This window comes from Parasteatoda tepidariorum, chromosome 6 (assembly GCF_982258835.1).
Source record: "Parasteatoda tepidariorum strain Cologne lab strain chromosome 6, Ptep-v5.0, whole genome shotgun sequence".
NCBI lineage: Eukaryota > Metazoa > Arthropoda > Arachnida > Araneae > Theridiidae > Parasteatoda > Parasteatoda tepidariorum.
Genome location: NC_141760.1, coordinates 61845651 through 61870573, shown reverse-complemented (window position 1 = coordinate 61870573; position 24923 = coordinate 61845651). Strand labels below are relative to the sequence as shown.

General features: G+C 27.0%; 1 protein-coding gene across 3 annotated transcripts in view; it reads right to left on the bottom strand.

Annotated features, from left to right (window-relative positions):
• Positions 1 to 24923, bottom strand: part of LOC107441918 (solute carrier family 35 member F3) — a 229983-nt gene that overhangs the window by 17589 nt on the left and 187471 nt on the right. For 2 of the 3 annotated variants that reach the window (XM_071178553.2, XM_043043121.3), the window contains exons 2-5: positions 11424 to 11817; positions 8257 to 8476; positions 3715 to 3843; positions 413 to 602 (exon numbers count right to left, since the gene is read on the bottom strand). In XM_071178553.2, the coding sequence (XP_071034654.2) occupies positions 413 to 602; positions 3715 to 3843; positions 8257 to 8476; positions 11424 to 11817 (933 nt within the window). Of the gene's footprint in view, positions 1 to 412; positions 603 to 3714; positions 3844 to 8256; positions 8477 to 11423; positions 11818 to 16214; positions 16560 to 24923 lie in introns of those variants that run through there. The other variant, XM_043043122.3, reaches the window with a different exon arrangement.

Below are 24923 nucleotides of genomic sequence, written 5' to 3'. Positions count from 1 at the left end.
AGAAATTGATTATAGATCTCATCTTTGTTCAAGAATATTTACCTCAAAATATTTAAAAATATTTCAAGAAATACAAGATAAAGTAATGAGCAGTTTGTGTTAAATGCACTTAATGCAATTAAACTACCTCAAAATCACCAAGATATGATTCTACTAATATATATAACTATATGGCAACAAGTTGTTAAGTAACCGTGGTATTTTTTATATTCTTAATTTCATTATATAATCATTGCTACATTTACTTTCAAATGCATAGATATTTTTCACCATTATTTTTAAATTCAAAAACATGATTTTTAAAGAAAAGAATGTTTTAATAAATTTTAATACATATATTTCCTGAAAAAATTTCGTAAATATATATTAATATAATATTTCAAGGGAAAAAGGTATTATATATTCAACTTACAAAATATAAACAAGGCAGCACCCATAAGAGGCAGCCAAGGTATCTGCTGCCAGTCAATTATTTCTAGATTTGTGAAGTAAAAGGCAAGAAAGAAAGGCCAAATGAGTAAAGTATTGAAAAGTCCTAGGATACTGAAAAATAATGAGATTTGGCCTAAAGTTACATCTCCTACCATTTTCTTGAACAAAACCTGGAACAAAAACATCAGAATTAATTTTAACTAAATGTCTGTAACGTCATATTGTAAAAGTAACTAATAAGTATTAAGCTATATTATGTTTTCGAAGAAAAAAACATGAAAATATGACTTTTTCAGTTATTTCTATTTCGAGAAATATTATGGCAACGTTTTGTAATCATTAACAAAGCAACTTTTTTTATAAGCTAGTGAATTTAAATTCAAAATTGGTGCTCCTACACCAATACTAAAGATCGCAATGATCTCAAAAGCTCACGTTTTTACAAGCTGTATTTCTTTGTTTCCCAAATCATAACTGTGTTACATTTTCTTCCAAAAAAAACTTTGAATCAAATTTTTGCTAAATTTAAAAACAAAATAGTCAGGAATTAGAAAAATTAAATGAAATTTTATTCTTTGCGGAATGTCTTTGAAGATATAATAAGGATGCTCTAATAGCTTATTCAAAAATCATTTAAATATAGTTTTAAAGAAATAACAGCTTGAAATTGTAGTGACAACAACTTACATGTCAAGAAGAAACCACATTAACGAAAAAAGATTTCTCGGCGGGAGATATTTAAACTAATATCTAATTAAGGTCTGCATTACTTTTGTTTAATTAAACTTTTTGATTAACGTAGTACTACATAACTTTCAAAATATGAATTGGGTAGCGTCATCATCATAGGTCGCGAAATTAGTATATATATATATATATATATATATATATATATATATATATATATATATATATATATATATATATATATATATATATATATATATATATATATATATATATATATATATATATATATATATATATATATATATATATATATATATATATATATATATATATATATATATATATATATATATATATATATATATATATATATATATATATATATATCAGTTCAGAATTATGGATTCGGAGAAGATAGATGCATACACATCTTTCCTCATATAGATATAACACAGATACAATAGTAACACTAAAAAGAGTATGACAATTTTATAAATGGTGTTTCATACAAGTTTAGTTTTTTTTTCTAATCCCATTCATACAATAACGGTTTTTGCTGAAGCATTTAACCTATTTTTATAAGTAACTGCATTTAAAATGTGTTACGAATAATTAAAAAAATAAAAGATAAAGCTTAAAAGAAGAGAAAATATTTGAGCACCCCGTATGCGAAACCTGCTGATGTTTCCTAAACGAACTATGTAACATAAAAGAAAATGTGAACCCATTATATAAAGTTTATTGCCTAAAAATTCCTTTAAAAAGTTTAAAAAATGAGTAAATTGATTTGAAATGAAATATTTTTGAATTTATGGTAGTCTTACACTCGATTACAAATTACAGGTTCCATTTATGAGCTACTTGGTTGTCTTCCATGTTAACTTAATAAATATTTCAGTATTTCTCTTCACAATTCTTTTTCCTAAAATACATAAAATAATTTCATAAATGAAACCTCAAAAAAACGAAGATTGATTATTTGCGAATTTTACATATGCAGCGGTAATGTTGTTATTTATGAATTAAGCATTGTATTGAGTAGTATAATAAAAACATAAGTTCCAATTTGAATTTTAAATATTTTTTTACGTATCGGCTTAGGATTATTAAAACATAAAGCGAGTTTCTCTTTATATATATTTTTTTACTCTTATTTAAGTATATTCTAAATCCGAAATCTAAATTCACCTTTGATTTTCTAAATTCACCTTTATTGTTAATTATTTGCTTTTTTTTTCAGCGCTTATTTTTCTAACTAATAAATTTCTACAAAAATACATTTTCAAAATAGGCTTTTGGAAAAAACGCTCCTCTTAAACATGTTTCTTTTGATGTTTGATATGTGAGAATAAAACAGTAATATATATTACATATAAAAATTAGAAATACAAAGTGATTAAAAAATAACACGTAAGTGTAGTTTCTTTAGATACCATTTATTATGTTAAAATATTGAAAAATGATTTTAAAACCACAATGCGTATCAAAACCAGAGATACTACATAGTTCTTCTCTAAATGCTCTAAAATATAACTTAATTTATCATTTTAAACGAACATATTTTACATTTTTAAACGAGCAAGATATTCCATATTAATAATAGTGAAGATTTATAAACAGGTTTAAGAAATGTAAACTCGTAATTATTATTATTATTTTTATTCATCTGAGTTTCGTGTTTCACATCCAATATTTCAAATCTTACTGCATATCTTCATTTAGCATATATCTTAATTTTGTACAAAAAAGTTATTCCTTTTGGAATTAAAATATTAGGCCTTACAACTTAAATGCTGGGAATAAGTTTTGCCTGATGCTATTTAATATAATATGTTTATTTATTTCCTATTCAATGAACTAATTTTTAAAAAAAGTATAGACTGAGATATCTGTAGCGAATATTAAAAAGAATAAAAAGTAAAGATTCCTGCAACAATCCGTTGTGCACCAAGATTACATGGAGATAAAGCTTCACAATGTTGTGAACAATGGCATAATTGTTGCAATGTAATCATAAACATTCACAAGTGGAGCAATATGCAATGATTCACAGAAAAGCTATTACTGATTGGTTTGAAGCTGGGTTTGCTTCATGCCGCCAATGAGGATCGTGCCCCAGACTTGCACAATGATATCTCAGTGACTTTAACCACTATTCCTTAAAAAGAATCCCTGCATTTTTTTTTTTTTTGGTCCACATAGTTATAGTGAGTAATCAGATTATTGAATAACGTCAGTGTGAAATAATATTTGTCTAGTATGAGTTAAGGTGTGAACTTTATAAATAATTGAAAATGTAAAAAAGTCAGTATCATTTGTTTATCTTTAGCAGCCGCAAAAATATAAATGCAATTTTATTTTTTAGTACACTAATTATTTCTAATAAATAAGTTTCACTAAACGGACAAAAGCAAATTTCTTAATTTTACTTTAAAATTTAAATAAACTGCAACAAAATCTACGCAATGGAAAAGGAAATGTTATACAAATTATGCATTTTAAGTAAACATTTACAAAGCCATTCGTCACTTGAAAGTATAAAAGCAAACAGCACATCACATATACTCTATGACAAATAGTACACTTATTTACTTTGTAAACAGCTGTTGCTGCAGCGGCTGCAGCAGCGAGTACTACACCTCCAAGTGTCAGTGCTCTAGATACGCCATCCATGTAAGCAAACAAGGCGATACCAGTATTACACATAATGACTGCAACTATCTGAAAATATACGGAAATAGTTACTTCTTTACTCATTAACAGTTATTCGAACATATTTTTATGCTTAAAACATAATGAGACGGACAAGAATATGATTTGATTTATTTTTAAAATTTTTCCAATTATACAATCTGAATGCGATGATGTCACGATCAGCAAGAACAATAAGAAATTCATACGCAATAGAAAATTGAAATGTAAATCTGGTTTTCATCCTCTTAAGCTGCCATAAAAACTGCCATAAACTTCCATAAACTGCCATAACCTTCCAAAAACTTTTGTGTCTATACCTAGATTTTGAAGAAGCTTTATTTCAGCAATGAAAAGATATTAATACGTAAACAATAAATTATAATCGAAACATAACAGCATATCTATTAAGCTTCTAATAAATAGAAATTGTAGATTTTTAAGATAATTTAGGGCAGATTTTTGGATGGTGTAAGACAGTTAATATAATCCTATGTGATATGCTTGAATTAATGTGTTTTTCAATTTAGAATCCCCAAAAAACACGCAACCATGGACTATGTACTTTCAAAACCACACTAAAGTAAATTCCGTATCAAATTGCGGTGAAAGTAATGGCACTCAGGGTGAGGGTACTTTTTGCTATAAAATCTCTTTTTACCGTAACATTTTACGGTACAAAAAATTATATGCATCGTAATTTTTAGAGTAATATTTTAAAGTTTGTCATAATAGTTTTATTATTACTGAATAGAGAAATTATTCAATAACAGTGATTCAAAGATTTTACTGTAAATATTACACCATAAAAATTATGGTATGAAATTTTGCGGCAAAAATGAATCTTATTGTAAAATGGAAGTTGTACACAGGGTAAAGTACGTTTTACCGTAACTTGATCCGTAATATTTTACATTGCAGCAATTTAAAAAAGAATAAAGGATACGGCTGGTTTTGACTTAAAATGGGTCAAATTTCATTTCTTTTTAATGTCATCAAGAGCAAAGTACAAGTCAGCTTATAACAATATTTGTGAAACTTCATTTGAAAGATAGACAATTGATGACAATTGATTCAAATCGATTGATATTGGTTAAGCTCTTTCAATTAAATTATCTGTACAATGTTAGAAACAGTATAAAACATAAGTACTTCAACTCATATATTCTAATGGATTCTTTTATCGTTATATTTTAACACAAATTCCTAGCCTTTTAGTATACTTGTTAAAGAAATATTTAAAACACAAAAGTAAAACTTGATAAATTGTTAGTAATATTGTTAATCTACATACTAGATCCAAAACATAACTTGATTTTATGAAAAAATATGTATAAATTTATACATTGAAACACATATTGAAAAATTATGTTCTATTTTGACATTTGCAGGTGAACCACAAATTTTAAGAAAATTTTGTTTTCCTTTTATTGTTTTTAATTCTTTCCCTCTAAAATCAAGCCTTTAAAAACATATATGTCTTTTATATAATAGCTACATAAGGATATCTGCAAAAAAGTAACTTTTATAAATAAATATTTCAATAATATTTTAGTTGAATGCATCTAGCAAACGTAATCTTGCTAATAATGGCTTCTGCTAATTTACTTCGTGCTTTATTTAATTTAGAAAAACTCTTTAGTATTCGTTTATTTGCCTAAAAGATACCGTACTTCACTGAGAAAAGTTTTTTAAACTGGTGATTAAATATAGTAAAATTAATCAAGCTCTGTGGGAACACCACGAAACTCGAGTTTGATAAAATTAACAATAAAATATAGTATAATATGTTAAAATTTCATAATTTTATCATGATACATTTGAGCATGGCGAAAAAATAATAATTTTTTACGTTTGCTTTACAATTATATCATTTTTATTAAATGAGTTGCCGTTTTGTATTTTATCACAAAAATGTTTATCTATAATTACTTAATTTTTTTAAAAAAAGAATTTCAGATAAACCATTACCATATGGTTTAAATGCCATTTGTTTTGGTTTTTATTACCATGATTTCTTTTTTTTAACCAAAAATGTCATCACAAACAGTACGGAAATTTAGCAGATTTATTTCTTTCGTGTGATAACAGCTATCATAAATAATACATTAAGCCTAACAACATTTAACATCTTTTCCGCTATATGAACTACACAGTGAAAAATTTCGAATCAAATTACGATATAAAGTACCGGAACTTTGGATGCATCACACGTAAAATTCATTTTACGGTAAAATCCATTTTATCTTAAAATATCATGTCGTAATTTTTACAGTAATGTTTATTAATTTAAAGGGATTCAGTAATTTTGCGATAGTTATTACTGTAAAGTTACAATATATCAGATTTTTTTTGTCTCATTACATGTTACGGTAAAAATAGATTTCTTAAAAGAATCGGCACTATGAGTGTCGGTATATTTTACCATAATTTGATTCAGAATTATTTACCATGAATAAAATTTTAAAGGGACATTTAAAGGGGTAGAGACCTCAATAAATATTTTCTTATTTAAGCAGCTTCCACCAACATTCAATTTTAATGCAAATAAAACACACCTTATAATAAACATTAGATCGTTACGTAGCTTAAAAGAGGCAGATTAAACACTTCAAAAGATTTTGAAGTAAAAAAAAAATTCCCATGAAATTTTTTTCAGTCTTGCATTCCTTTATTTCATTCCTTACACATGCATTTTTTACTACAGAAAAAGGAAATATTTGAGTAGTTTAAAACAATCTATAACGTCTTATTGTGTAATATCTTATTATGATACGAAAATGCATCGTAAACTAAATAAATTTTTTTCTTATTCAAAAGCTTTCATTTGTTGAAAAAATGGCATTACGTGGTAATTTTTGCAAAATAAATATAATTTCATTACTTTGCTCGTTTATATTCTCCAATTGTTTGATTTGGTCGTCCGTTAAATCAAACAATCCGTTGAATATATTTTACTAGTCGGTTTAAACAAATTTATAATAAAAATAGACTTTTTTTTTACAAAACTTAGGTACAGCAGTTAGCATGCTTAGACTATAGGTTTACAAATCTACGTTTCCATATAAAATGGGCTATAATTAGATTTCAAATTTCTTCCAGCTTGCAAATTATTGATACCGAAAAATATTTTAATTCAAAAGCTTTTAATTCAAAAAGTATTATATCATATCGACTTTTTGAAGGAACAATGACTTTCTATAGGGTGGGAAAGCAGTTTTGAAAATGCACCTTTAATAGAACTGGTAAAACTTTCTTTAAATATTGTGCTCTTTTCTAAAATAATCTATTTTCTAAAAAGGAAGGATACATTGAGTCATTTTTTAGTCATTTGAGGTTTTTTAAAAATTTTTAATAAAATTTTAACAAACAATTCCTAGCGATAACTTAAAAATTTAGTGAAATTTAAAATCCAATGTATAATAAACAGACAGAAATATGCTCTAAAGGCAAATTTACACATATTTTAATATTTTTTAATTCAATAATTAAAAACTGTTCATATCAAACAGATGTACAAAAATGCATCGTAAACGAAATACATTTTTTTCTTATTCTAAATGAATTATTTATAGAACTCCACCACCTAAAAAATGCAACTTCATTTTGTACCAAGTGTTTTTAAAAATTATATTATTACAAAACTTACCCAGTTGCTCATTAATTTCCTTACAACCATTACTTTTTTCTTACAACTATTTAAATAATAAACCATTAAGATACGCATTAAACAATAAACTTTCAGATAAATATTTTTTTGCTATCCTATACATAATTCAGCATACATAAAATAATTTTGTTATAATTCCGCACTAAATCAAAGTCGTTTCCCTTAAAAGTAATCACCACCCTGATTTATTTAGTTAGTTTGTCTAAATTTTCGAAACCAATGCTATTCCTATTGTATTTAATCATACAAAATGGATAATTCTGGTTTATAATGGTTCCACACTTGTATGATGTCACTTCCTTAAAATAATAACCAGCATATGTATTTTGCATAAGAGGATGAAGTGATCAAAACTAATTCGAAATTTCTCTTCTAAAATGTTCGTTTTGAACAATGGACTGTAAAGGTTATCCGTTTTTACAAATTTGATACAGAAATAATCATAACAATTTTACAATTAGCCAATAAATGAATATGTATTTTGAATTGTTTTGATAAAAAAATAAGCATAAAAATCACAAGTGCATTAAAAGTTATGAGCAGCAGTGCGTAGAAACTTTTATAACGAGACATCTATTTATGTAAGCTATAAATCAGTGAAGGAAATTTGATCGACGTTTCATCAATATTGCATACAGCATTGTTTCAACTCTATTCTTGATTAACTATAAAGTCATTTATTATACTATCGTTACTAAAAGTAGATATAGGCTAATAATATACTGTATGTTCGAGGGTTGGTATTGATGATTATTTTCCATCAGTGTAATTACCCTTATTCCAACGAACTGTTCTTGCAATAAGACCCACGAGAGAAGATAAATGAAGGCAACATTAGTGGTGTAGAGTGCTATGACGTCAGTGGCGTCCAGAAGAGTCAACGAATAGATAAACATATAATTAGAAAGCACCCACAAGATGGTGAACAAGCAGCATCTACAGAAAAAGCCAATGATACTGAATCCTCGCTCGTGATAAGGTTGTATACTCTCTCTGTAACAACAAAAATATATATTTAGAACATTCTGTGATAATTTTTCTGAAATAAATACTTTATAAAAACATCGAATACTAAAAGCCAACTTCAAGCTAATCCTGATTCATTTCAGAATAATATAAAGTTTGATTAAGCATATTTTTAATAAATATTTATGGGCTTAAGTGTTTATTAGAGGTTTATTACATGGTGTTTCGTAACAACCATTCTTCATATATATTTTCGTAAAAAAAATATTGAATCATTTTAAACTGAGATCTTCAGTGTGTTTGCCTCTTCCAAAAAAAGTAAACATGAAACCAATGATCTGAGGCCCCCAATTATATTTTGTTATTCGGTGGAAGGTTTCCCTGTCACATTTAGTAGCTCAGTTTGCTTGACCTATCAGGAATAATGGCTACGACTTTCAGTTAATTTCAATTACTTAAGTATTTAATTTATAGCTGTTCCTTATACAGGATCAAATTATTTTACTTTCTGCTTGATATAAATCTTGCGGCTTTTCCCATCATGTTATTGTTAAATTTTGTACTCATAAACCCTATAATTACTTACTCTTCGAGAGAACCCCTTTAAACTATATCTGATTAATTTAAAATTTAAATGAGAGGAAGCATCATAAAAATCTGAAGAAACATTATAAAAGTCAATCTGAACAAGAAGATTGAATAGCATAAAAGGAGAACGTAATATACTATCCTACAATAAATTAACTTTTTTGATATTTTTTTAATTTCTTAATAATACTTACAGTATTATTTTATAATTTTACAGATGCTTAGGTCATGTGATATTTTATACTTTTATATAAAATGTAAGGCTTTCAGAAGTTTGAGGAACTAAGAGTAAATTACGGATGGAAAAAAAAATTTTGGTTAGCTTGTGTCAGAATATATAGCAATAAACTTGTAAATTGTAAAGATTAATTTGGTCATTGCATGAAATGATTGCATAAGACTTCCCGACGGAGTTTATGTGTACAAGCATAAATATGTGAAGATACGGGCATGCTTACGGAAAAAAAAATTGTCCGGTTTTTTGCAACTTAAAAAAATATTCAATAAGACTAAACAGCTTTTTAAAAAAAAAAACTTTTAGTAATTACAGAACTATCATTTTAAAATTTAGAAAAAAAATCATTAAAGATTACACAAAATACGATCTACACTTCATTCATACTACACATAAGCGAAAGGTACTTAAAAAAATTTTATAATTTTGTTGTACGAATCACATTTGGTAACTTATGAAAAATGAATATGAAATGAAATGAATATGAATACTTATGAAATATGAATACCATGCAAATTTTTAGTTTCTAGCAATTGTCTGAGAAGTTCTTGAAAATTTTTAGAGAATTCTTTATATACAGTAATCGTCCAAGCAGCAAAATTTAATAGGATGAGAAAAGAAAATATAAGAAAATATGAGAAAGAAATTATACTTTTGTATGGAATGATCCTCTATAATGCCAGTGTCATTTTAAAAAAAAATTGTTTAATGATACAAAATGACATTTTTAGAAAATTTCTATCATTCATATCATTTTTAAAGACATACAGAAATTACTTGAAAATTGTTAGGAACTTTTAGAATTTTCAAAACATTCAAATTGGACCTTTTTCAAAATTTACTAAATACAATTTACGTTCAAATTATGAGAAAAAATAAATATTTTCCACGCCCGTGCAATATAAAATAAAAATTTAAAATGCTCATATCATTCGCAAATTTTAACATGTTTTTTTCTGACTTGAAAATCAAAATTTTCGTAAAAATTGCCCCAAAATTCCAGTTCATTTCTACTGAATATCTTTAAATCTGTACTAAAATAACGTTAGACAAAATAATAAGCTTTTTACAAAAATGTCCGAATGTCCATAAATATTTTAACTAGCATACAAAATTTTAAGCCTTTATTGAAACTAATAACCAAAGTAATAGATACGCAAGTTACAAATTTTTTGCTATATTTTCTGAGATAAACTGCTCAAAAACATTTCTTTTTACATTTGAAATTTATTACCTGTTTCTCAAACTTCTAAAATCTTTAAACTTTAATGATAAGTATGATAAGTCACATGACCTAAATAGCTTTAAATTCATGAAATAATCCTATAAGTATTTCCCTAGAAATTTAAATAAAAATTGAAAATCGTTTCTTCCATTATGTATGTCTCAGGTAGTGTATGTTTCAGGGGAAAGTTAAATATGATGTATGTTAAGAATCACTTGTAACTTTTATACCAAATACAAACAGGGTTTTTCATGGTTATAATCCAGTCTTTATAGCTTCATTGATCACGCTAATCATTTTTCAAATTCTGCCAGCATTCTGTATTTTGTCTTTTTATTATGTTTACAGGATAGTAGTTAGAGAATGCTTTTATTATCTGTAAATACTTTATATGTCTGTTTATTATTATAACAATAATTATTAATAATTATTAACAAAATTGATAGATTTTTATATCATGATCACAAACTTTTAAAAATGAAGCTTAAAGTACAGTCAATCTTTTCCTGCATCTAGAGAGATCTTTGTTTTTGAAAGTGAATATATTAAAAAGAAATTAAACAGCTTCGTTACAGAGCTAGATAAAATATTTCATAAACATATTTTATCTAACTAGCTTATCTTTACTAAAAACATATTTTTATGCATAAAGTAGACAACTATAATTAAACCAAAAAAGTTAGCGTTCGAAACAGCAAATATGTCGCTTCAATCGTGGATAATGACTAAAACTCAAAACTTTAACTGTAACTAACTTGAATTTTTTACGCAATAAATTGGTAAAATAGTGTCTGAATTTGAATCGGTATTATAAATACTAGCGATTAACTTTTAAAAAATATGGGATTATTTCAGGTAATATGTACTTAAAAAAACATTTATTTCAAAAGCATAATTAACTATAAGTACAAAAATGAAACTCATACGTGATTTCTTTCTTAAATGTTGTTTTCTCCGATGGAGGGGCGCAGAATCTTGATATCAAATAAATGGGAAAAAACAAAAAGTTCAGTGTCGTGCAGACCCATGTTGTGAAGAATGGTGCATTGTACAATGGATAGAGCATGTAAGTTCTTTCGTCAGAGGACTGGTTCCCAGCAGTTGCTATAATGTGTGCGTTGGCTTCCTTTGCTTGTGAGTAGTCGATATACATGGCTCGAAGTAGATGCGTACCACCAACCCATGCTACGGCAACGAAGGATGTGAGAAACAGTCCACAAGACAAACGCTTCCGGTGCTCTGTAAAACATGTCCGTCTGGTGACTTGTACGTAGGCTTGCGTCTCCCTCGGGCCATCTCGGTTCTCCAACATGGCATCTCCTGGAATAGTAGATCAGAAGTCAGAACAAGAAAGTTATGGACAAATATGATACAAATACATGAATACATTGATAGAAGTTTATGTATTAACGGTTTCGCTTAATGACCAATCTTAATATATAGTTTTGGATTATTTCATTCAGAAGTCATTATTTAATACTATGTACAAAGTGAAAAAAAAGAAACACCTTAATAACTATTGATTTAGGAATCGCATTGTCACGCATTAGGGTTTAATCTTAATTATTCAATGTGTGTCAAAAGCATAATTAATATGCTACTTGGGTTACAAAAATTTTCCTGCTCTGTTTTTCATCTTTACTTTGATTTCATTCTCGGCTACTGCTGTTTTTTAAGCTTGGTTCCTTACCTTTATTTTCCGTTTTATTTCGGCAATCAGACGTTTTATAATTCAAATCACGTTTGTTTTTTCTCTTTCACTTCCGGCAAGTCTTGAGAATAGGCATTCATTTTTGAGCGTACCGACTTTCATTTAAATCTGCATATTTCTCGAGCAAATAAAGTTTTCTTAATAAAACAATATCTTAATTCTTCATATTCTTAGGATGATTTATCTTTATTATATAAAACGCTAATACGTACGTATGTATGTATGTATCAATAAAACCGATGATATTTCTTTTCTCGCGCTGGCAACAGTTTTCATTTTTAATTGATTAGATTCGGCGCGCAAGGGCACGTAGTGAGCAACCAGATAACAATAACCAGAGTGAGCATTATCAGGTTGTTCAATTCAGATTCATGCACTAAAAACATGACAATATTTAATTTAAACTCAATTAGGAATTAATTAATTAATTGAAGTGAGAATGCTTTAAAAGGCCGCTGTTGAATTGATATTTTTCTACTGGGAGCTACCTAAACGTCTAAAAAACGTTTAAGTGTTTGTATTGATTGCATTGAATTTTTTTATATTTCGCGTTTATTTAGGCATTGAATTTTCACGCTTTAAAATGCAGAATATTAGTGAAGCAATATTTGATAATTTATTTTGCTAATATGTTTCTTATTTAGCTAATGTTTTTATTTTTTCACCATGTACAATCTAAATAGCTAATATACTTTTTTAAAAGCCAATAAGAACATTGGTAGAATTCTTCGACATAAGTACAATACTATGTCTTTGATGATAAAATACTATGTCTTTGATGATAAAATACTACGTCTTTGATGATAAAATACTATGTCTTTGATGATAATATATTACGTCTTTGTGCTAGAACATTGTGTTCATTGGCGAGCGAGCGCAGCGAGCCATGGTTCACGGCGTGAGCCACATAAGATTGCGTAGCCATTCTCGGGGGTTGGCGAGCGTTAGCGAGCAGGGTGCGGAGCCTCCTAGTTTAATATATATTATTCAATTAATTCATTCGTTCAGACGCAATTTTAAGCTGAGAAATTAGACACAAAAACGGTACCTCTGAATAAACTCACATTATTTTAAACGAATTCGGATGCAGGTGTAGATTTTAGATTGCACCTAATTCTCAAAATAAATCCCGATAACCTCAAAATGAATCAATAATATTGGTATACTTTGAAGATTGAAAATCCAAACTAAGGTAAAATTAGACATGTTTGTACTGAGAAAGTAATTTTCTGTTTCCAATTTAACATATTAAATTATCGTTAGCAGATTTTAGTACTTTCAAAATTACACCCTTGAACCATTTAAATTGAGTTCGAGTACGTGAAAACCTAATAAAATTGGATCACAAGTTATAAAGACGCTTCGATTAAAAATCGCAAATTAGTATTTTACAGATAACGAAACAAATTTACGATTTTAAACACTAGCATAACATAAATAATTTCAATAAGAAAAACAAATATTAAAAATTATCTGAATCCCTTTATTTGAGAATCAAACTTAAATATGAGTCAATAACTTAAGGAAATTTCTTTCCCTATCCCACTAGAAAAATAAACTAGTCTCTTATGATATTAATTCCTAATCGACTTTGAACTGACTGCTTAAACCTGAAAATGAGTGGTGGTTATAGCTTAAAATTGCAATAGATTTTTTTCTCTCTTAAATTTTAATTTAATATCGTAAAATTGCCTAACTTTTTTAGTTCATTTTCAACAAGCATTTTGAAAATTTATCAAGCGCTGAACCTCTTGTTAAGGGATTTTTTTCTTACCACAGCCATTCAGTTGAAAGATGCTTTAATTTTATTAAAATGTTTTACTTATTCATATCCATTGTAGTGCAAACCCATGTCACACATTTGTGAATAGCAAGCATACAATATTAAAATGCAAAGCGTTAAGAAGTTTTTACACTTTTGAAAACAAACAGGGCATTTCTAGAGATTACAAACGGATTCAGTTCATTATTTATTTCAAAAAGCCAAATGCCAATTTACCTATAAATTTAAAAATCTGGAATCTGCAATCAAAACCAATCCAAATATTTGTATTGCTGTTTCAGCAAAACATAACACAAAACTTTTCACGATGGAATTCATATTCAATTTTCTTTTAAAAAATTAGGCAGTGGCACACAAGATTGAAGGCATCTTCACAGTTCTGGTTATATATACCAAAATATGCGGTATTTAAACCATTCCTTTGGTTTAAAAAAACGAATGCTACGAAACCATTACTAAAGCATTTTGGTAAAAATGTCGAGTGTTTTGACGGGTTTTCCCACAGAGCCAAAGCACAGCAAATTTTGCAATATTCTGGTAGTTTTAACCCTACTTTTTTCCTCGGCATAGCACTGAGATAACATTGATTGTTTATCTAGTATGAAAAATATAATAAATAAGTTTGTATTCAATTATATACACCTTTACACATTTTTTCTATAAAATGAAGTTTAATTTTCCATGTCTAATCAAGCTTCTTTATCTAGAACTTTTAGTAATTGAAATTTATTTTCACTAACAATAACTCTTTTATCAGAAAAAAGCATTTATAAACGGACGTTATCTTTGCAATCAAGGATCTCAAAAATAAACAGAAACGCAATTTTTTATTATATTAAAAAATTGATTAATGAGATATGGCTCATTTAATGATTTTTATTTAGCCGTATTGCGATAACTTTCTGGAGTTTCGCAATTCTAACTTCGTATTCGATCTCAGGATGATTGAATGCAAAAACAGGTTTTAAAAAATTATTTATAGAAATTCTTCTCCTGATTTAAATGGTTTAAATGATTGACATTAAAGATACTTTTTTGTTCAACATATTTAAATAATTGAGAAAAAGCACAGCATTTTTTTTCTCTTCATAAATTAACAATCTTTATTTTTTATTTAATAAATTTTTTTATGAAAAGGAAATTTCTTTCAATTAATTTAATTATCATTAATAGTAATATTCGATTAGGATATATTAAGAGAAATATCAGTATATGGAATGCCAAACAACTGTACGCTCCGCAATGACCCTTACTCATACGAATACGTCAGAATATGAAAAATCGGGAAGTAAATCGAATATAGATTCTTAATCTTAAAAAGGCATTAGAATAGGAATACCAATTTTATGCCTTTTGAAATATTCAACTTGGTAAATAATAATATTTAAAAGAAGACAGAAATTATTTTTCTTCACATTTAACTATAAGTATGCGAACCGAAAAGAAACGATGATTTCAAAATATTTTACACGTTAAAAAGTTAAAATCTTAAAAAACTAATTTAAGGAAAGATATTTTGATATGCACTGAATTGTTACGAACAATGATTCTTTGACATAAATGGAAACTTTTCTGACGCTAACTTCTACTAATCCTAATTATTATTGATAAAATAATACATTTTATGATAAAAAGATAAGTAGAATTTACATACTTAATTTTTTTAAATTCTTAATTTATAATTATCTCCTAATTTTGATATAGATAAACAACTTTTGCATTCATATATTCAGTAAAACTGTTTCAAAATAGGATTTCAAATTTTACGTAGCTTGCTATCTTCTTGTGTACATAGATTGTACTGATTTGAGTATATATTTTATTTGTATATCGAAAATAGGCGAAAGTAATTTTGATTTGTGCATTAAAATTTGAAATGTAAGCATAAGATTAGGAGATAGAAACTATTCCAAAATGTATCAAGCATAATAACTTACAATAAAATATGTTTTTTTTTTGCTTTAGTAATGTTTTTAATGAAGCAAAACAATGCTAATCAAAAGAGAAGACGTTTTATAATAATAGTTTAAATTATGCAGACTTTGAAAATAAATTTAGGATATTATTTTGCAGGAAATAGGAATGCTAGGTTTTAAAATGGAAAGAAATTAAAAATTAATTTTTTATGTCTAAACAAGAATATTATTCTATTTTAAACAAAAGATATATGTTGACTGAATAAATTTTCAAAACATTCTATATAAAATATTATTATAATCTCACCATTGAGTTCCCAATTAGCAAACCCTAATCCAACAGGTAACATATCACATATAACAGAGTAAACAACCGATAGAAACATGAGCCACAAGAGACTATGAAAAGCTATAAGATTACAGATGCATCCGAATATGGAAAAACGTTCCTCATCATCAAGCAGCAGTGACGTCACAGCAGTCTTAAAAACAGTAGGGTATGTACAAGTGACGTCACTCTGTACCTATAATAATCAGGAGTATTCCTGGCTGCGGTGAGGTGCTAAAGAAAATATGTCGTAAAGATCAATCTTTAAAATGAAGGACAAAACACTCTGTTGCTCTATCTCTCTTAGTCGCTCTCTCACGGATCGGAGAGTAGTCATGGCAACATGTCGTTGTCATGGCAACTGAAACTGACACTCCATGATAAACGTGCTTTTTCGAATCGAAATTGGGCGGAGTTTAAGGGAGGTATCATTACAAGGAAAAGTTAGCGCAAATAATTATAGTATTAATCATCTTGGGAAAGAAATTTCGTGGAAAGAACAAGCAGAAAAAAAAGATACAGGTATTAACCAAATAGTATTTTAATTTAAAAGCTCAATTAGCAAAAGGAAATAAAATGAAATTCATCAGTAAGGTAATCGCACTGCATACATATTATATGTGTTGAAAAATTAAAGATAACTTCCGCAAATTGCTAAATTTACTACTGTAATTTTCTGTGCTGCAGTTTTTCTAAAATATGTTTACCTATATTTCCCTCTTATTTGAATTGAAACACCTGCTTGAATTTGAGTTTTGATTGTTTGCTTCAATTAAACAATCCTCTTTTAGATGCGCTTAAAAATAAATTATATTAAACTCACAAACTAAAGAAAATAAAAAAGATCGTATTCGCTAATTTTTGATCTAATTGGACTGTATTATTTCCATCATGTATTCTAATAATTCCATCCATTCCAGTAGACCAGTGTTTCCTCTTTCTCCCTATAAATGGCACCACCAGATAAATTAAGCTCCAATCCAAGGTTTATTTGACAAAACACAACTCAAACATAATTTAACTCCAGGTTGAATTACTTGAGTTTAATGATTGAGATACCTAAGGTTAAGGTTAAAGTTTAATTTTATTTTTGCGGTTTAATAACCATGGTAATTCTAAATTATCACAAGAATTGATCATATGGCAAGAAATGGATCAGATTCTAAGGCTTATTAGGAAACCTAACAATTATTACAAACATGGTATTATTATTTTTGTTGTTTATACTCATTAAAATTAAGTGTTATAAAATTTTGCCTTTCTATTCATTTCACCATTCTACACTGAATCAATTTAGAAGATTGCAATATACAAACATTTTATTAATACTATTTGAGTTGAGGTAAAATAACAATATATCTCCACCTATTTTAAATGTTCATTGCAATAATTTTAAAAATACAATACATAGGGGAATTTCACCATTTCACCATTCTACACTGAATCATTTTAGAAGATTGCAATATACAAACATTTTATTAATACTATTTGAGTTGAGGTAAAATAACTATATATCTCCACCTATTTTAAATGTTCATTGCAATAATCTTAAAAATACAATACATAGGGGAATTTTAATCAACATATAACCTTTAATTGGAAATTTAATGTGCTAACGTTTAATGAATATTAAAATGCAATGCATTTCAAATGCACACATTGCTGATAAAAATCGGTAGAGATTTTGTTTTATAACCAGCGTTGAGCAGTCGACTCAATTCTGAGTTCCATACCAATTCCGACCCAATTCAACTAAATAACCTCGCAATTTTGCATCCAATCCAGAATACAAGAGAATTCCTGGTTCAGTCATTGGGAAAATCTAGATTTCGATCAGAAATTTTTGGCGAAAAACACACATTTGAGTTACTTGCAGAGGAAAATCACGAAAACCTTCCACGGTTTGCCCGAAGACAAGAGAATTCTTACCCATGTTCCCTCTACCACTGAGGATATTTAATACTGTCATTGTGGTCGTTGCGAGACGGGAACAGAATTTGTATCAGCTTGTCATCTCAGAGATTCGAACCCGCGTTACCTTATTGGGAAGCAAATGCTTTATCCACTTAACCCCAGCAGATCAAATTTTCAAAATTAGAAAACTGAAATGTCTTAAAAAATTACAATTTTTACAAATCTGCAATATCTAGAAAATGCGTTTTAACACATTAATTTCGTTGGTCGTAATTGTTAAATTTTAAACAAAAGCTTGAAACTTCCATATCTTTTTATTTCCTTTCTTGCTTTATTTTTTTATTTTGCTATATTTTTTTCGTTATTTTTTATTTTTCAAATTAAAAAAATTAAGAATTTTAAAAAAATTACAAAAGTTAAATTACAAAATCGGACGCAAAAAATTTGTCTTCCTCAACACTACAATATTGAGGATATATGCCTTCTTCTTGACTAACAATTTTACGTTGGGCTTGTTTTATGTTGCTGCTGCCTGTCTCTGATATCCAATTAAATTAAGAGTAAAGCTCTCATTTGTAGTAGCTCTATCACATAAGCAGCAAAAGCATAATATTTTACAAAGAGAAGCTTTCAGTTTCCTAATATGAGATGTTATCTTACTTTAGGCAACGCGTAATATAATTTATCAAGAAACATTCCTCTTCACAAATTCAAAAATTGCTTTGAAATTCATACGACCATGCTTATTTTTGACATTTTTAAGACAAATAATATATAAAACATAACAGAATATTCACTGGTATTTGGTCAAGAACAATACATTTCATTGAAGAATTTAAAAACCCAACCAAATATTTTTTGAACACCATCATTGACCACTTTTGCTTTTCTTTTTATTACAGATTGTTTTGTTTGACTCCATTTTGTCTTTCGGCTAAAATAGGAGTATCGAATATTAGAGTACTATCTCCTCCTTAGGCATCTTTCCTAAATATCTTATGTAAGATTCGTGAACTTTTATGGTCTTAATTTTGGAATACGAAACTTGCTGAATATCTACAAAGTAACTTTCAGCTGTTTGCAAATAGTTTGACTATAAAATTACATTTTTAATCTTTACTGTTGTTTTTTTTCTTTTTATTTACTTCAATCTAACGGTTCCCCAATTTTTCAACCGCACAAAAATACATGAATAATTTATTCTTCTGCACGCAAAGAGAAAATTTGGAACAAAAACAAAATGCTTTTGAAAAAAATTATCTATTTTGAAAGTAGTTTTAAGAAATCACTCGGTTAGAAATAATCAATACTACAAACCTTGATGTTTAGGTCTAGAGCATTATTTCAAAAAGTCTATTTATCACGGAATAGCTACATTTTAACGAATTTTTAAGATAGAGTATAACAATAAATTACATAATTCTCATGTATAATATGAGTAAGACTTCTTTCTTCAATACGAAATACAATGCTTTTAGTTTGAAACACAATTTTTTTTGAAAACATTATATTTATGTTTTCTTAAAAAAAAATAAAAACAAGCTAAATGCTAGGATGTAGTCATTAATGTAAATTAATAAAGTTCTCCAATAATAATGTTCAGTTTAAAAAATACATTGAAAATGTTCTAAAACTTAAATATTCATTGATAGTCAAAATCAACAACACTGATATTTTTCTGTATTTCTCTTGTGATATCCGTTTTTCAGTAGTCTTAAAATTTTATATTTATCAGCTTATAGTTAAATGTGTGATAATTAAATAACAAATTAATGGTATTTGATGAAATATAATTGTAATACATATTATAATGTATACAATTATGCATTTTTTTACGAAAATATTTATAATAAAATACATATTTTAGAATCTGTGTTTAGACGAATAGGTATAATATTTAAATTTAACTGATTAACTAACACTTTTTATGCTGTTTTCAGCAAACCTTATCGAAATAAAAATATAAGATTTAAAATATTTTCGATATTAAAAATAATACGAATAGAATAATAAAATATTGTCATTAAACATTATTTCGAAACATTGATGCCAATTTGAGCTTCAACAAAATTATCTTCACAAAATTAACAAAACGTTCTGTCATTATTAAAAATATTTCAAGAAGGACTTCATTTTTATGTGATTAGATGCCCATGCTTCTTTTGGGAGAAAGAATAATATTTTTAATAAGCTTTATCTGACAGAAAGATGGCATTGGTGACTCAGCAAGTCGATGAATTAATGAGTGGGCGTATTAGTGAATAGGGTAGCATGTAAATGAGCGTATATAATTCTTATGTATGATTCGCAATTCAGTGACTTGACATGTGAAGAAAGAAACGAATAATTTACAAACAAATTAGTTAATAGAAGAATCAATTTATAAATAAAGGAAAAAAATCTAATAAAGTTATTATTTATTGCACACATTGTGAGAATAACCACAATATTTTATTAGTTTAAAAAGGGTTTACATACCTACTCTTCACTTCTTGTCTGCTCCTTTGATTATATATAGGATTATAATTAAGATTTTATTATAAAAATTAGATTAGATTGTAATATAATTTTTTAAATTTTTATTATTATTTTTTTTATTTTAAGCATGTTAGAAACTATTAAGTTAATTATTGCTACAGGATCAACTGCAAACAAATTCTACTTCTGTTCATTTATTGTAGAACTAACGTTTTGAACCAAAAATGATATATTTTTATTGAGTTAAACTTTATAAGAAAATTTTAAGATATTGTGTTATAATAAAAAATAAAATTAAACATTACAATTGAATTGAAGAAAACATTACTGAACATAAATAATTTTGACAACATATCAAATTTTATTTCTTTTCAATTTCGAAGTTTGAGATTTGAAATGTATATGTAAAGTAAAGTAATGTAATGTAAAGTAATGCAATGTAAAGTAATGTAATGTAAAGTAATGTAATGTAAAGTAATGTAATGTAAAGTAATGTAATGTAAAGTAATGTAATGTAAAGTAATGTAATTGTTTATTCATAACTCGACCTGCCCTATTTAAGGGCATACGAGTAAAGTAATGTAGTACGAGTAAAGTAATGTAATGTAAAGTAATGTAATGTAAAGTAATGTAATGTAAGGTAATGTAATGTAAAGTAATGTAATGTAAAGTAATGTAATGTAAAGTAATGTAATGTAAAGTAATGTAATGTAAAGTAATGTAATGTAAAGTAATGTAATGTAAAGTAATGTAATGTAAAGTAATGTAATGTAAAGTAATGTAATGTAAAGTAATGTAATGTAAAGTAAATACATATTTTATTTAATTTTATAAAACTGAATAAGGATTTGTTTCCTCTTCATGCTTATCAAAACATTAATTTTAATTTTCTAAATAAGAATATATTGTAAAAATAGCTTTACATCAATCAAAAAAATATTTTTAACTACATAAATTATTATTTTTTTAATTGAGCTTTATTTTTTTAATTAAAATCTTAGAATTTATAAATTTAAAAACCTTTTCAGTCTAACTCAAACAGACTAGAATATGTAATTACAATTCAAATTTAATTAGCATTATTAACTAAGAACACACTATTGACAATTGTTTGCTATCTCTGGAGATATGTTCTTAATTAGCACAACAGTGAACTCAAAACAAACAAAAAATATCAGCTTCATATTCTCATTGTATTTTTGGCAAGGATAAGAAAATTAAATTGAGCAAAATTTTAGGATTTTGAAGTTTTTTTAATTGTTTTAAACAAAACTCACACAAACATTTCCTTTTTTTAAACCATCATTGTTACGTCTTTAAAATGTTCTTTTTAATATAAACTCCAAAAAGATTTTAAAAAGTTCAACTTGCAAAAAACCGCAAAAAATACTATAAACTATTGCGTAATTTGGAAAATATCTTGACAGAGACATTATTTTACCTTAGAAAATACTTTGTAAAAAATGAATAGTGCAAGATGCTACTCTCAAATTGATTCGAAGATGTTTTCCTGTGACTTTTCACCACAAAGTCAATGTTGCTTAGATGAATTTAAAGAGTTCTCTCTCTTTAAATTCCATCAATGTGGTGAATTCTATATTTCAAACCCGTTGTATCCTTAATAGGAACATTGAATTAATTTCGGTATGGGGGAAAGCAAACATTAGGGATTAGGAAAAAAATACATTAAACTTCAGATTGCACTGAAAAGAAAGATTTTTTCTTGTTTTCTGTTACATGAGATTTATAGCAGATCATAAATATGTTAGCATCACTGATTTCAAAACAACTTTCGGCTTTTGCCCCCAGGCTCTAATCTACTTTTAAATAGTATTTCTACTCTAATTTTTGTCCAAATGTACAAGTTTAAAAACGTCGTGTATAACAAGGAGTCACATAAATGTGTAAACTCATCATCAGAATTAAAATGGCAAAGTAATCAATGCCCGGAAATATGCCGCTAGGGGCGATTCTCTACTATTCACTGCTCCTCCGCGTAGGTTCGAATCCTATCGCCTGCGCTAAATTCAACGTGCATGCGGAGGTAAACCGGCGTAAAAACCATACGGGAACTTCACGGATTATTAATGTTTCTCCGTGTTTTTCTGTTATGGAGAAGTGCCCCTAGCTGCGTACGGTGACATTTCCAGGCATGAGTTTCTATTTAATTTTGATCCTGTTGATGTGCCCTAACTCCCCTAGAAGATGATAGAATAATTTACATGACCCCTGTAAAATACAGCAGCATTAAACTAGTACATTTCGACAAACAATGTTATTTTAAAGAAAAACGGGTAAGTTTAGGAGCAAACCAAATTTTGAATTTCAAACCCCCACACTCGAATTAGTCAAGACCAAGTATTTGTATATGTGAAGCAAAAAATTTGTTTGTCAGAGTTATTTTTCCCGTTGTTTGGTTACTGAAAAGTATCTAGCTACTTTATTTAGAAACAGACCAAAAATATAAATAACAATGTAGCTTAATCTAATCTTAAACTAATATGGCAGCAATGATAAAAATCATTAATATTTTTGTATACTATTACTGCTAATCATGAAAAATCAATGCAACTTATAAAATATTTTGTTTGTTTATTTATTTATTTATCTATTTATTTATTTATTTATCTATTTATTTATTTAGTTAACTAATTATTTATTTAGTTAATTATTTTTTAGTTCTGTTTTAAATGTTAGTTTTGTTTAAATGCTAGTAAAATAAAAAATTAAAAAGAAAAACCTACATGAACAATTCAATTAACTTTTAATCAACAATATTTATAGCGAATCGCATAGCATTAAATTTCTAACTCAAAAACATTTTATCAGAAAATATATTTGTTTGTCTTTTTCGTTTTTTAAAAATAAATTATAACTGAAAAAAAGACGTGTTTTCTTGAATTTCAGTTTTACTACTTGAATGTTTATTTTCAAGGATTTCCCTTTCTGATCAAGAACAAATTTTATTGTTTTGCAAGTTAACGGAAAATAAATCCTTAATTAAGGTATTGAACTTTGTTATTATAATGCTCTTCAGACGATTTTCCTTAGTCTTCAGATTCAAAGAGATCGATCTCATTAACCATGTTATCTAGTTTACTGAAAAATCTGTTAAAGGTTTGCCTTTACAGAGTAGCTAAATAAAATAAATTAGTTTAAATTAATTATTTAAATGCATTTTATGTTGGTTAGGAACTATTGTTAGAATTAGCTGGTTTAGTAACTTATGTTCTTTGGAAATTTCAAACCTTTTAAGAAAAAATCTTATATATTGAACAGAGTCATCCAATTGTAAATATTGCTTTTTTCCTAAAATTTCTTTAAAATGGGTTAAATAATAAATATTTTTATAGAGAATAATGTCTCAAAAAGACTCTGTTACCGTCTTTTAACTATTAAGCATTAGTTCAAATTGAAATATATTTTTCAAAATGAAATACCTTTAAAAAGTATTAGCCATTTTAGCTATAAACTAATTATCTAAACAATTTTATTGAAACTTTTTATGAAAAATATGATAATATTTACTCTGTAGCTTAGATTTAATTCAGATGTATAAAACAGTTTTCTAAAAATTCTAATACTTTACAACAGCTATAGAATAATCTAGTTATACCATTGGCGATGCATTCTTCTTAATTCTAAATATTCTTACAGAGCTAGTTTCACTATATACAAATTTTCAAATTAATATTCATAAGCAGCAGTCTCTTTTTTTTAGTTTAAGTGAACTATAAAGTTTAGTTTGAATGAACCAATTTTTATTTATTTATTTGTTTTTCTTTGTAAAACAAAAATGCAATCATATTTTTCTTAGATTTATTGGCAAAGAAACAATCTCTATAGAAAATTGAGTTATTTTTATGCTGAAATATAGTAAGTTCAACACTTTCACTTCTTATTGATGCATCTATTTGTATTTATGTCTCTTGCCTTGCGTATAAGCACAAATAGCATATTATTATAGGGTATTATTTAGGCTATATTAAATTTAATTTATCTATACTATTTATTTTGTGTTATATATTTCGGCGCGACTTAGAAACTGCTTTGATACATTACAATATTTACTCAATTCAAATTTCAAAATTTACAATTTGAAAGAAATTCATCAGCCAAATAATCAAGCAGTGTTTCTTATGATAATTGCGCATTTGATGTTCGAAAATCAAATTAGGATCTAAAACTAGAAAAAAAATTTTACACTAAGTTAAATCGACTATATTGAAATACAAATAAGTACAGTACTTTTAAAACTATGTTTAGTAAATTTAAAGTATAGTTTTTAAATACTCT